This window comes from Lissotriton vulgaris, chromosome 2_1, assembly GCF_964263255.1.
Source record: "Lissotriton vulgaris chromosome 2_1, aLisVul1.2, whole genome shotgun sequence".
NCBI classification, from domain to species: domain Eukaryota; kingdom Metazoa; phylum Chordata; class Amphibia; order Caudata; family Salamandridae; genus Lissotriton; species Lissotriton vulgaris.
The window spans coordinates 298,587,231-298,602,812 of NC_141687.1; the positions used below are offsets into that span (position 1 = coordinate 298,587,231).

Here is a 15,582-nt window from a genome sequence, read left to right on the forward strand (position 1 = left end):
CTCTTACAAGAGACTGCATACTAATACCACTGTTGGCGGCTGAGTTTTCTAATAGTTTCAAGATCATAAAAATATACTTTAAGAACAACCTTAAAAGCCCTATTATCCTTCTCCTGCATGGCTTCAACACAATACAATTCCTGGCCTCCAAGTGCCCGCATAGTGTCTAGGAGTCCTTTCTGCGCACAGAAAAGACATGTAGCCCTTTGTCTTCACCACTTAGACAAGTCATTGGCTAGGACGATAAATCCCGCCTATAAAGGAGTTACCAATTGGGCTAAACGGCCATCACAGTGCAGAATTTACAAAGAGAAGAGTTCTCCTGGTTGCCACAAGCAGTGAATCATTGCTTCCGCTTTCAACGGGTCCAACTCATCGGGATCAAGTGCAATGAACTATAGGACCTGTTAATGGGGGCCTGACTTTAGTTTTATGAAAGACATTCCAGACCTGGAGAAACCTTTAAATGTGGATTACGAATTCTTGTGTTTAAATGAGTCCGCAAGCGTGCCCCTCCTAATCTTTCTTTGTTTCTCTATATCAACCACCATATAAATCTGTCTTGCCCCGATGCCACAGGTTCCTTGAGACCTTTCAAGATTTGGTGCTGTGACCTACGGGCCTCCAAAATGTTAAGTATTAGATCTGTTCCTATAGCTCTTTTGTCCCTGTTGACAAGATACAAACAAAACCTACAGTCTATGGCTTAGAAGGACCTATGGGTCCTACTCGCATGCATCTTTCCCACACATTGCATAGGTACCATTCCTCTCATCGCCTACAGAGAAAAGATAATGCCTTTCTTAAAGTACCTCATTTCAATCTTTGCACCAAAGGTGGTAAATATCCCATTTGGAACACACTCCCTCTTGACATAGGGCAATCTCCCTCCCTGGAGAATGCCTTATTTCAAGAGGGAGTGAAATCCGTCGAACGGCTAGAGTGCTGACCAAGTTCAAGAGATGTCGTATTGTAGTGAACGCTTTATAAGTGCGGTCAACGAGCCATAGCTATTCGGTCCTATTAACATGTCTTACGATCTTTATGCTTATTTATACATTGTCCTACATATTCTGTACCCCTGTTTGTAGACACTGGGTGGGAAGCCCTCAGTAAATCGCTCAATGCGAGTGTAATAGAATCATGAAAGGAGATGCAGCTGCAGCTCTTTGAGTGCAGTAGGAGTCTCTGAGCTCTAGAGAGGATACTGATCTTATGTTGCTTCAAAACAATCTTTGGTGCTACAAAATGGGATATTGAAAAATCATCTAGCAGGTGATGATATGTTCCTTTCATATCCCAACTCGATCTTCATTGCCTGCCTCTGCCAACACCAGCTAGTGTATTCCAGAGGACTGAAGGGTCAGAGGAGGAGAGCATTCTGGGAAGACCAGAAATGAAGGGCGTGCTTGCGCTCTATGGGAAGTTACAAAGCAACAGTATCTTCTTCACACCTTCTTCTTCTTCAGATAGCTAAGCATGATAGAAGAGCTGGTCTTTCAGTTCTGAACTAGCATGGTCAGTATCGGTGCATGATGACAATATGCTAGCTATGGTAACTGACCAAGACAACTTGGGCTGTTCCGTCCTATGCTTGTCATAGAGGTCATCAACTGACCATCATTGAGTTTTATTGCCCTACTGTGTGAGTTACCACAGAATCAGAAGCAGTCTTTCTGTGACTTTTATATTCTTAAAATTCTAAGAACCAGGGCCATATTGATCATTGATTAAAGGAACACCTTGGAAAAAGATCTATCTATGTCGCTTGACACACGAGGCATCAGAAAGTTGATTGTGAATTATATCTAAGGACATTTATGTAAGAACGTTGATGAAATGTTTATTTTTGGCCATTTTTCACTTCTATGATTTCACTTTTATGATAAAGGCATAGTTTTATCTACCTTCCTCGGACCTGGACTCTCTTCTGCTTCTCCCTGCATCAGAATGGTTTTTGTAGAGTTTATTTTTGCTGGGCACCTTATGTAAGTATGTGTTGCTGGACCACTAAACAGTAACAATAAATCATTGTCACATGCTTTAGCAAGCCTGTCTCTTCAACATGACATATGCCTCAGCTGTAACTAATTTCCAAAAAAAAAGATGTTCTGCCTATATGTCAAATAGTAATTGGCCAACCAGTGGCAACGGTGACGTCAGTAGCTACCCAAATTCTTCCTCTGGTGCTCGAGCATATTCAATCCAGGGATATTCATCTTCGACCCCTTGTGCGTCCATCTTTCCATTTCTAACCATGTCATGCCCATTTTGACTTAAAACCTCCCAGGCACACCCATTACCCATCTCCGAGTCCATTTACAATGAATTATAGGAGAGACGTTTTAGGGGCACACTGCCTCTGTGTTTTTGCACGTGAGCATGGGTGGTTGTGGCCTTTTCAATGAATAATCTTCATTCAGCCTTGAAGATGACAGGGATAGTATTTTACAGACCTTAACGTCGGTGTGGGGAATGAGCACCAAACTGTTCACTCTGACATCAGAAACCATGTAAACATTGCTGGACTGGAGGGGTGAAAAGGGAATAAACTGGGGCTCAATTCCTTCTAATCTCTTTTTCTAGTTATCACTGGACACCAAGAGGACGCAATGCCAGTAGCCTGCCTCTCAGTCAATCCCTTTTTGAAGCTATGTGGAGAAGGGATCTCAGACTGCTGGAGGCAACCCCAGGGGACTTGGTCTACTGGACAGTGGCAATGGATTGTAGGCCTCACTGAATGATGAAGATCCCTTTTGATACAGAATCCTGTAGCAAATAAACCAAATGTCCGAAGGCATGAGTCGGTCCTCGATCCAGTTTGGCAGTACAGCGATGCTATGACATCACAGGATGTATGGGAGTCTCTGAGGTCAATCGCTGAGGAAAGATCCGGGTAGCTCATTGGTTAGTGTGTGCCAGCGCTCAATCTTCTTGTCTTTGTTTTTCAGGCAGTCAAACCAGTGTTTTAAGCGTTCCCCTTTTGCATTGATTCCTAAGACGACTCCACCTGAGGAAAGATTCAAATGAAAAGAAGGAGTTAGCTAGGTGTGTCATATTGTAGTATTTCAACATGCAGTGGTAAGCTTGAGGTTACATTCACCTTTGGGAGATGGCGAATGTGCAACATAAAATAGATCTATTAAATGACGACTAATTTGCTTGTTTTTCGTAAAATATTTTATTGCAATTATTTTATAAGACACTCAACTAATTCTGAATTTTCAACTCTGATCATTTCCTATTCTGGTACTTGTAGGTGTACTCTTTAAGTCACTAGCAATGGTGCAAGGTAATGCAAAATAAAAAATACTGACTGTGCGAAAAATGACACCAAAGATGGGCCAGAGTAATTTTATAGACTTATTGCCCGCTGTAGCGGGCTATACCGGCTATTAAAGGCCCGTGGCAGTGTTAAAGGCCTGAGCCGAAGGCGAGGGACTTTAACAAGGCAGTTGGACTTTAATAGTCGGTATAGCCCTGTTATGAAGGGCTATAAGGCTATAAGAACATTCTGCCACTAGAAGGCAGAATGTTCTAACAAATGAAACAAAGGCTTCAGAGAGTGCGAGGGGATTGAAAACCCTCAGGCTCCCTGAAGCCTTTGTTCACAGCCACAAAGCAGCTTTGGAATGTTGGAGCTCCGGGCTTATACCAGCCATTATAAGCCCGCTATTGTTTTCAATGGAGCTTCCAAGATTCCAATGTTCTAAAAAGGCTTAGAACACTTGGCCTATTTCCCTTCTTTTGAAAAGTACATCTTCTCCAAAGCATTTACTGATTGTAGTTCCTAGTCTGGTACTTAGGGCACATTCCACCAAGACATACATTATACCATACAATCACAGGGTGCTCTTTTGAGCCCTGCTATCGCGTAGGTGACAAATACAGAAGACTCTATGGAAGTCCGCTGCAAGGAAGACATCCACAGGGCCAAGGGAGAGAGGCGGGTTCATTCTTGGTATGAGAAGCACTAAGCTCCCCCGCAACCGGTACAAAGGGATACATTATTGCTTACTTATGTGCAAGTGGATTTTAAATTTAGATTTATCATAATTAGTGATTTTTACATTAATAATTATTCATAGTTAGAGTGTGTTAACATTAAGTTAGGCATAGTCACTAAAGGCTTTGACTGGAAAGGCCCCATGTTAAATGAAATGTTTTGCTTCTGCTTGCTATGCATGCATTTTTTCTTATTTCAGAAGCCGAGTTCCAACAGTATGCTCATATGGCTGAGATACCCGCCACCCCCTCTCAACACAATCCCCAAGAATTGGGATACCCGGAAACAGTTCTGAACTTTTTGGAAGGCGGGAGGGAGTTACCCTCCCGGCCGTATTTATTAAAATATGAAACAAAATCAAAAACATTAAAATAACAGTTTCATATCATGTACAATTTCATATCCACATTACGATGTTTTGGCTAACCTTAACACATATCTAATACAAAGGTTCTCCTAGCCGATACTAACATCCTTACAAAATGCATTTCAAATTGAAATTGTACATCCTAACGTTAAGGGCCAACGGCAAGGTCGTAACCGGTGTCAGATCCCTAAACCAGAACTCCCCCCTCACTTGTGAGGGGCGGCCGCACAGAGGACTGCACCTCATGTGCCATACCAATTTCCCTTGTCTTGACGGGGGCCACTGTTAACTCGACGCCATGTACGTGGTCGTCCGAGGACTCGTGTGAGGTGTCTAGAAGGTAGCGTAGACCCCCCTCCCCACCCTACACAACTTACCACATCTGCCGTCGCAGATGTCCTGGCCCCGGGAAATTCCCAGGAGGGGCCTGTAGCCCCTCCTATCCAGGGAGGGGCCTTGACCGCCTTCCCTTTCCTTTAGGCGTCCCGTCCTTTAGAAGGGACCACCTCCCCGTTGAGGGGCCAATGGCCACCTCCCCCCGGGCGCTCCCATCCGTAATGGGTGACGCCCCCCCCTAGGGATCTTCCAATGACTGCTCACCGATCATGACCTTACCGCCCGACCAAAGAATAAATACGACAAGACTAAGACTAAAAGAAAGAAACATTCCTACTTAAAACAGATAAAGTATCAACCATCTAAAACATCTAAAACATTACCAATCACTCTGATGAAAGTCTTTAATAAAGCATACTGCACAGAGTTATCCACTTTATTGCAACCGAATCACAAACTTTATTCCGAAACAACCTGCAAGAAAAAACCACTACCACGTAAAAAAGACTTTATACTACTACAACTTGCTGTCTTCAGGGGATGGTGGGTGGGTTCAAAATTGGCTCTTCGTTCCGTCTCGAGCTCACGTGCAGCGAGGAGGTGCAGCTTCAGAGCACAGGAACAAGAGGATGCTTCCTTGACTTATGGCTCCTCTTATTCTTCTCTGGGCGGGCGTAAACCCGCCTCTTCCCGCCTCCAGGGCGTGGCGGACGGCTTCAGTGTCTAGGACAACCCACTCTTGGGCGGGAAAAAGCGCGCCCCGGCTACGCCGCTTCGGGCATACCAGCCAAGACGCGCCTCCCGCCCAAAATGGCTTCCCGGGGGGATCGGGGTACTCCACCATACGTTCGGGGGGACCGATTGGTCGCCCCTTTCCATATGGCTGAGATACCCGCCACCCCCTCTCAACACAATCCCCAAGAATTGGGAAACCGGAAACAGTTCTGAACTTTTTGGAAGGCGGGAGGGAGTTACCCTCCCGGCCGTATTTATTAAAATATGAAACAAAATCAAAAACATTAAAATAACAGTTTCATATCATGTACAATTTCATATCCACATTGCGATGTTTTGGCTAACCTTAACACATATCTAATACAAAGGTTCTCCTAGCCGATACTAACATCCTTACAAAATGCATTTCAAATTGAAATTGTACATCCTAACGTTAAGGGCCAACGGCAAGGTCGTAACCGGTGTCAGATCCCTAAACCAGAACTCCCCCCTCACTTGTGAGGGGCGGCCGCACAGAGGACTGCACCTCATGTGCCATACCAATTTCCCTTGTCTTGACGGGGGCCCCTGTTAACTCGACGCCATGTACGTGGTCATCCGAGGACTCGTGTGAGGTGTCTAGAAGGTAGCGTAGACCCCCCTCCCCACCCTACACAACTTACCACATCTGCCGTCGCAGATGTCCTGGCCCCGGGAAATTCCCAGGAGGGGCCTGTAGCCCCTCCTATCCAGGGAGGGGCCTTGACCGCCTTCCCTTTCCTTTAGGCGTCCCGTCCTTTAGAAGGGACCGCCTCCCCGTTGAGGGGCCAATGGCCACCTCCCCCCGGGCGCTCCCATCCGTAATGGGTGACGCCCCCCCCTAGGGATCTTCCAATGACTGCTCACCGATCATGACCTTACCGCCACAGGCCGGATAGTTGACCGGCTATCCGGACCCCCCACAAAACTCCTACCTAAAGGTCATGCTGTAAACTCCCCAACCAGGCTACGAAGTCTCCTATGAGTAAAGAATTCCCCACCCGGGACAAATGGACCCCATCCTCTAGATACATATTGTCCCCCCTGATACAACCATGAGGAATCGAATGCAATGTACTGGTACGGAACAGTCTACCCAACTTGTTATTCACCTTTTTCACAGAATGATTTATAGCAGACACTGAATTAGCCCCCCGCCATACTTTTCGTGGAATCATATGGGACCATGCAATCGTGCACCCTGGAACTCTTCTCGCCAACCAACTTACTGTGGATAGTATTGCCTCGAAAAGTAGTCGTCTACCAGTGGTCACCAAATCATTGCCCCCAAGATGTACTATGAGTATCGATGGCGGTGACCTTGTCCGCCCTAACAAACCCTCAACAAACTGTTGAAACTGGTCAATACAGAGCCCGCCCCTTCCGTAGAAGGTCACCCTGTACCCATATTCCCCAGCTGTGTGAATCATGTCACCTGCTTTGAATACGTCCGCGGCACGCCTCACGTATGAGTGGCCCACGACCCACACCACTCTTTCCGCAGCCGGTGATCTCTGACCGCTGATTCCCAGGTGTCGGGTCGACTGCACAGTCCGCCCCGCCTCGTAGGTTTGCGAAACTGTAACCAAACAAAGACAAGAAGCGTGAGTACACGATATCAGCTTCACAACATGTGCAACCGCACATACCTTTTGTAACAATTCGAGGACCAACGCCCCAACTGTTTCACTTTTTCCACACTCAGACCCCTGGCTGTAGCCTCCGTAGCAGCCCCTATCCGGAAGGAATGAGTCCCAAACTCGCCCGGGTTCAAGTCCGCGGCCGAAATTGCCATTGCAAGCACCCGCTGGAACTGAAACCTTGTCAGTGGGGTGGCATCCGCGTGCCTCAGCAATGTCCCCCCCCATGATGCCGCCCTCTGCGCCAAATATTCCTCAACGCATGCCACCGGGCACATGGGAGATCCAGGAATCCGCTGGACTACTACACTGTCCCCGATCGCCCCCTGATCGGTCTTGGACCTGACAAACGAGACAATCATCGTCTCCCCTTTTACCTGAATGTGCTCTCGGCACAAACCCCCCCCCGTATCCTGCTTGTTTCTTGCCACCAGTTCGCTTACCCCCATCGCCCCATAGAATGCTAATGCAAAAGCGGCCCGGAATAATATTGTTTCCGACTGGGATGAACATGTTGCAAGGAGTACGGACAGTAACAGGGCCAACCTATCCAGACCTATCGGGTGCCTTTCATCTACTCTGCGACCCTCAAGGCGTTGCCACCCCCGCAGCGCTTTCTGTACTACGAAAGACGCTGTAGGATCCTGGATACCATGGGCCCGCGCCATGAAGGAAATGGCGGCCCGATGCCTCTGGGCCGTAGCCACCGATTTGCCTGCCCTGCGTAATGACAGTAAAAATTCTATGACAAATTCCTCCTGGCCCCACAACTCCCTCCTAGCGGAACCCAAAAAGGACCAATAGGAACGGAACGCCCCTTCATATGCCTTCCTTGTCCTGGGTGCTAAACTCTCTCCCACGAGGTTTTGTAGTTCGGGGCACCGAGAGACCAGAGAGCTTCGGGAAATGGTGCCGGCACCGGGTCCGCTGTGGGCAGAAAACCCCAGAAGGCCTGCATACGGAAACGAGAAAGCGCATCAGTAGCCTGATTCAGCACCCCTGGCACATGCCTCGCTCTAAAGAGCACGTTCAATTGCATACATAGTAAAACAATTTCCTTGAGCAACCTCAGGATCCACTTGCATCGTGCTGCCTGACTATTGATACACTCAACCACGGTCATGTTATCAGACCAGAACACCACAGAGTTATCCCTAAACCCCTCAGGCCATGTTTTCAAAGCCACCAGAATAGGGAACAGTTCAAGAAAAGCAATATTACTCGTAAGTCCACATTCGTGCCACCATGACGGCCATGTTTGCGCCGACCAATGATTGCCAAATATGGCGCCAAAGCCTATACTCCCCGCCGAATCCGTCCACAGCCCCAACTCTTCGGAGGACACCGCCGGCTTGATCCAGACAACCCGACCATTGAAGTCCGCCAGGAATGCCAACCAAATGCGCATGTCCTGGCGAATCTCAGCCGAGAGCCTCGTGCGGTGGTGCCCCTCTTTAAGACCGACCATGGCTTGTGCAATCGAGCGGGAAAAGGGGCGGGCCATTGGCATTATCCTAAGGGCGAAATTCAACTGACCCACAATCTGCTGCAATTGATGCAAGTTCACCTTAGTTTCTCTAATACATGCTTCAAGCGAAGCCCTGAATTTCCGCACTTTTTCTTCTGGCAACCGGAAACAACCTTCTTCGGAATCGAGCTCTATTCCAAGAAACTCGAGCGAAGTCGATGGCCCCACAGTTTTGCCTGGCGCCAATGGCACACCGAACTGACTCATTAGATCACAAAATTCTTTTAAAGCCTGTGCACATTCCGTGTCCCCGGCTGCCCCCAGAAACAGAAAATCGTCTAGATAATGCATGACATGCTGAAAACCCGTCATCCTTGTGAATGCCCATTGCAGGAAACAACTGAATTTTTCAAAATAAGCACAAGATATGGAACAGCCCATTGGCATACATCTATCCATGTAGTAACGCCCCTGAAACATGAAGCCCAGGAGACGCTGATCGTCCGGGTGTACCGGGAGCAACCGGAACGCGGACTCGATGTCAGATTTGGCCATCAGCGCTCCGGGCCCCAGGCGATTCAACATGGCGACTGCATCATCGAAGGATGCGTACCGCACCGAACAAAGCTCTGGGTCTAATGCATCATTAACTGACAAATCCCTCGGGGCTGACAAATTATGTATCAGTCTAAACTCACCCGGGTCCTTCTTGGGGACCACTCCCAAGGGTGAACAAACAAAATTAGGAACTGGTGGCATGCTGAATGGTCCCGCCACCCGACCCCGGGCTATTTCTCTCCCAATCTTCGCTTGCACCACTGCGGTATTATGCAGGACCGATAATTGGTTCCTACACTGTGCTTTACCCTGAAAATTCCCCACCGGGATGCGGAAACCGTAAGAAAAACCGTCCCGTAACACCCCAGCGGAGACATGATCAGGGTATTCGCTGAGCCAAGAAATCATTGCCATGGTATCAACCGGTGTAGGTAAAGCCGCCCCTCGGACGATGTCAGACCTGTTTGGCGCTTGCCCTACTTCCGTTATCACCCGTTTTGGCTCTGCACATGGTCTCGGGATGCGAAGACTGTCCACACCCCCCACAGTCATGCCTAAACTTGCATGACCCCTGGGGCCTCGTACACTTTCCCCTGTTAAAGTTCCAGCATACCCCTTTTTTACCTGTATTGCCGTTCGGCCTTGGGTGATGTTCATTACTTGCCCCTGTCCGAAAGGGCGCCCCGGATGGTTGGCGGGAAAGCTCACCCCCGCCCCCCCCCCAACAATGGCGCCTTTAACATGCCTGAGTTTTCCATTTTTTGCCAAGAAATGGAGTCGTAACAATCCCACGTCAGGCACGTATCGAACTCTTTAGCCTTACGAAAAATATTATCATAACAGAACCACTCATTGCCAACATATGTCTGAGAATATTCCATAATACGTGACTGGTACACAGGTAACTCGGTCAACAAGTCAGGTCTCCGTTCCCCCATAATCGAAGTGAATATGCCAAATGCTCTACCCCAGTTACCTATCGTCTCATCGACTCTAAAGGCGGCCATTTTTGCGCGCCAAACACTCGGATGCATAAGCTCTTTCTGAACTTTCACATGCTCAATCTCATAATGATCAGTTAGCAAGGAGAACATGTTTACATATTTCTCAGCCCATATCCGTTCTTTGACTTCCATCGGGATATGCTGAGCCAACCTCTCCCTTCTCGAGGGTACAGACCCCTTCCCCGCAATCGGCATTAGCTGCTTACCTGCGCTAGAAGCTGTAACCGCCGTTGCCGCCGAACTCGTGCCAGCTGCGGGTTGCTCTACTGGAGCCTGCGGGGAAACAAACGGACAAGGAGGTTTCGAGGCCTCTCGTGACTGCCGCAACTGCCTCATTAATTGCTTGGCCTCCTCGGCCGTGTCCCCCGGAGCCACGGAACCCCCGCTGCTATTACCCAGCCATGCCGCCAACTGGGCGGCCAACTCAGGGGGCATGTCCCCATCGTCCACTGGGGTAACCACAACGGGAATCCGCTGGCCCTCGGCAGGAGCCGGCGCGGGGATCTCCGCTGGTCTTGGAGGGCCCGCCGGGGGAGCCTCCGGAACTGGGACTTCGTCCTCATTTGACCCATTCCTGGCCCTCTTCCTTCTTCCGACCGGGGCCTCCGTCGGGTTGGGTCTTTTTGGCCTTCCCGCACCGTCCCTGGCCGCCATCTTTCTCTTCATCTCTGCCATGTCTTTCACCAACATCCGGAGCATCTGGTCGGTGCTGACCTTTTTTGCGACTCTCTTGCCCGGCATTTTTCCCCACGTAGGTGAAAGGTCCTGACGCGATTTGTAATGCTGAAAGAGAAAAGAGAGAAATTACTAAATTCAAAATTGGCTCTTCGTTCCGTCTCGAGCTCACGTGCAGCGAGGAGGTGCAGCTTCAGAGCACAGGAACAAGAGGATGCTTCCTTGACTTGTGGCTCCTCTTATTCTTCTCTGGGCGGGCGTAAACCCGCCTCTTCCCGCCTCCAGGGCGTGGCGGACGGCTTCAGTGTCTAGGACAACCCACTCTTGGGCGGGAAAAAGCGCGCCCCGGCTACGCCGCTTCGGGCATACCAGCCGAGACGCGCCTCCCGCCCAAAATGGCTTCCCGGGGGGATCGGGGTACTCCATCATACGTTCGGGGGGACCGATTGGTCGCCCCTTTCCACAAGAGCTGGGGCCTTATAGTGAAAGTTTTTGTTGAGGCCACTGAGTGTTTCTCTTCATGAGCTAAACAAGATATCTATGAAGACCATGAACCTGAAATCTTCCATTGTATGATTCATGAGAAGAGGGCTGACACCTGGAGTTTTCAAATGCTTCATTTTGATTGGTTCCTTCCCTATAAGAGCAGGAAGAAGGATCGAGGCTGTTGAATTCTATGATTTAATTGTGCATCGCTATGGTAGACAGTTAGATTTGCTCCTGTCCACCTTTCACGGCAGATGCCCCTTTGCCTCTCTTGAGACTCTATGCTTATTCTGTCGCTGCTCACATAGTTAATCTCCCAAGCAAAGACATTATTTCTCCGTCTGATTAGAACCTTCATTTGGTTCTGCCTTAGAGACTTCATTTGCTGACACCTGCTACTCAAAACTTCCCAGACCTCTCGTCTAAAACCTTAGCTTAGCATTAGGGATTTTCCCTTCAGGGGAGTCGAATCTTTCATGACTTAAATAATCTTTAAATAGTCTTACATTTTTTGATAGTCTTTAAAATAGTCTTTAAATAATTTGGCTGTGTAATTGTTATTCTGATTTGCCTTGCATCATATTGACTAAGCTGATCACTGATTTATGAGTAATCTGACTGATTTGAGTTTATAATTTTGCTAATCTGCTAATCCGCATAATGGTTTGAAAATCTACTACTCTCGGCCATTCTTGTGGGAGAAAATATGCTTCACTGTTATTGAGATGCTGTTGATGTTAAGTCTTAATTCGGGACAAAGATCCATCCACTCAAGTCAAGCTGGGATTCAAAATTTGCACCAAGACGTTAGACAGTGCAAACTCTGAACTTTTACTCCATCACCTTAAAGAGGTAAGACGGAGGTTATTCTCTTCCCTCACCATTCAAAATTACACCTCACCTGCGTTTTCTCAACTTTTTCTTCATTGTATTCTAACTTGAGGTCTCTATGCTACTATAAATACAGAAGCCATAAGTATCATGACTCAACTTTGACAACAAACAAGTAGGATTACAGCTGAATTTGTTCAGAGTTTGCCATCTGATGAACAGTTATTTAGCGACTTCTAGTGCACCTTTACATTATATATATATTTAAGGATGAGTCATAGGTCAGTATAATTTGACAGAATGTCAGTAAAATCACACTTGAGGTCATACATTGGCACCATTGCTGAGTTTACGAACTCTCACAGGTTCAATGTAATCTGAGGTGGTCAGATTACCAGCATGCAAATGTCTCTGGCTATTGTTGCGGGTTGGTTCATATCTTACACCTCTCAATACTAAGACAGCTGAAGGTTTCATATCATGAAAGAGAGTCCTTCCTCTTTCCCACAGAGCTCAGGATGCGTTTGCAGCTATCTAATCACTAGAGTAAATATGAAATCTTCTTTGTTTTTGGAAGATCAACTATCTCTTTGAACAGAGCTGATGTGGTACTGCATCTCCAAGAGATGATTCTTTTGTAAGGGATCAACAATTTCTGGCTGTAGTAAGAAGGATGTCATCACAAGAAATAGTCAAAGACAAGAGACTGGAAAAAAGGACAGAGGGGCATATTATCAAGGGGGTTTATCTCCGCTTTTTTGGCTTTAAAAGCCAAAAAAGCGAAGTTAAAATTATCTCCCTATTACCTAGCTGTCGCTAACACCAGTTAGCGACAGCTAGTAGGAGATAGCGACCATCTTGGGCCCCGCTTTGCATGTCAGTGATATTTATCACTAATGACATGCAAAGTGGACGTGCCAAGATGTTAGCGACTGGAAACAGTCGCTAACATTGCTATCTCCTATTACCAACTTTTGGAGATATTCGCGCTAAGCGCGTATATCTTCAAAAGCTAACACCTGTCCCTGAGCAGTTCTTAGCCATGTTATCCAATGGTAGGTGGATAACATGGCGAAGAGCATTAGCTCGGTATTGCATGAATATCGCGGACTTTCCAGCGATATTCATGCATTTCGACCGATTTTTATCGCTTAGGAGATAAACCTTGATAATAGCAAGGTTCCTAATCGATAAAAATCGCCGCAGCTCGGCGATAAAAATATCGCCGCTAAACCAACATAGCGATAATTATCGCTAGTTGTTGGTAATATGCCCCAAAATCCTTGGGAGGGCTGGTCGCCAGGCCGATTTCCAAAGATAGCGCAATCCGTAAATAGAGATGAGCCATAGTTAATAGTACTTTCTAACACAATAAAGCCATGCTTCAACTTGCCTCTCAATACATTACTTAATTGTGTCTCCTCTGCTAGATGTTTTTCTCATATATGACTGTCAGTTACTTTTTTAGGTCCCACAAGAGCGAAGACGTTTTGTCTTTAAATATAAGCCTTAAAAATAAAAATGCGTTCCTACGCACATAGAGGGGCTTTCAGACAGCACACTTCCTCCATTGGTATGTTGTAGTGTCTTTGAGATTTTGATTTAGGCCACGGAAACATACAGCATTGGGGAAATTGGTCAGCACACTTCAACCATTTGCTCTCTTCAGTGTGGGTGATAGTATTTTGCCTACAAAATGATCCTAGTTACTACAGCTTTCCAAGCTAAAGGATTTTAAAATGATTTTGGAGTTGGCATCTTCCACTCCGTTTCATTTCTGTGCTGAAAACATTTCCCCCATTATTCCTAGCCCTCCACTTTCAGCCTCATGGTAGCCTTGCATCATGACCCATGTTCTTGATTTCTCTTTTTACCAAGAGAAGGTCCCTACGTATTAGGCATTATTTTGGGGTATGACATTAAGAGGGCAACAACATAACACTCTGTGTCTCCAGTTAGTATGCATTTTGACCTGTTGTTCTAGTGGTGTGGGCCTCCACCTTTCTTGTAGCCCTTCTCTTGCTGATCTTCAATCCATCTGAATTGTGCCCTTTCTCAATGTGACAAAGGACCTGATATAGATCTTGGGAGATGCGTTACTCCGTCACAAAGGTAATGGATATCCTGTTGCTGAAATGTAAATTCCATTATATCCTGTGGGATTTATATTTTATGGATTAACCCCTCTGCCAAGATCTAAATTGGGCCCAAAGTAACTGTTGCAGAGTCAACCCAAGCCAGATGGGTCGGACAGTAAATATTTATTGTGTAACATAACCGGAATCCCTCTCAGTCTTTATATTGGCACACAAATTGAGGCAGGGCAAGGTCTCCAGCTTGTTAAGGGCATATCTCATTACTCACTACTTACCAATAAAATCATTGGATTTCCCAAGATCGTAGTCCCACACTGTAACTTCTAATGTCTTTTTAGAAAGATCGCAATGCTTTATTTCATAGAAAAACTCCTAGAGGATAAAAGATAGAGTAGAGTCAATAAAGAACAATTTTCTTTTCATCTCTATTCAGTTAATATATTTCGCTTTTTCACCATATATTCTGCACATGGATTTGAGAACATGCTGTAGAAGAATACAACGCATTAGTTATTTTTCTAGAAACATGTATTGAGGAATGTAATTCTAGAGAATTAAAAGGGTAAATTACACTTGATTGAAAGCTTTTCAGCTGAAAGTTTTTTTCACTGAAAAGTAGAGGTAGTTAGACTGCACTCCATTTGTAGGAGTCATTATGTGGAATACCATCACTTTAACATCCTGTACCCTAAAGTCGCCTTGGCATGCACCTGCACTATTGGGCAATTGACAAAGGCATAAGGGTACTCTGAAAGTACTGTTTTGTGTATTCTTACAAGCATTTGTGAATTGGGCCCCAATTGTGAATTGGCCCCATCTAAGGGGCCGATTATGATGTTATCAGGAAAGTCTTCCAACTGAATCGGTTTTGGAATAGTTTCCGAACTAATCGAGTTCTGCGAGTCCGACCGACCGATTACGATGCTTCGTACATCGTTCGGTCAGACTCCCGTTGACTTCAATGGGAGCCTGTGTTCCGAACGAGAACACAGGCTCCAATTGAACAAGCATTTGCAATGCAATAGGTCTTGCAGTTGTTAGAGTTTGAGCCATTTACAATGCCAATAGGTTAAACTCTCGCAATTGCGAGACCTATTGCATTGAAAATGCTTGTTGCTTTATTGTCTGCAGGGGAGGAATTGGAAGAGGCATGGGCCTTGCAACTCTAGGACACTGCTTTACACCACCAGTTGGAGCTGATAGGAGCGATTCCATGTTAGTTTCTTTTTGTAATTTCTTTTTTACCGTTTACGATATCGAAAACACGGCACTATCAGTGAAAATTTTATAAAAACATATTTTTTGAATTTGCACAGTGTTCCTTTGCACTGTTAGGGACCTGGCTAAATATGGCAAACGAGC

General features: G+C 46.5%; 1 protein-coding gene across 1 annotated transcript in view; it reads right to left on the reverse strand.

The window, feature by feature from the left end:
- Positions 1-2,483: 2,483 nt before the first annotated feature.
- Positions 2,484-15,582, reverse strand: part of DOC2B (double C2 domain beta) — a 2,126,151-nt gene continuing 2,113,052 nt past the window's right edge. The window contains exons 8-9 of the mRNA XM_086958530.1: positions 14,496-14,592; positions 2,484-3,010 (exon numbers count right to left, since the gene is read on the reverse strand). Coding sequence (XP_086814656.1) covers positions 2,874-3,010; positions 14,496-14,592 — 234 coding nt within the window. The 3' untranslated portion in view covers positions 2,484-2,873. The remainder of the gene's footprint in view (positions 3,011-14,495; positions 14,593-15,582) is intronic.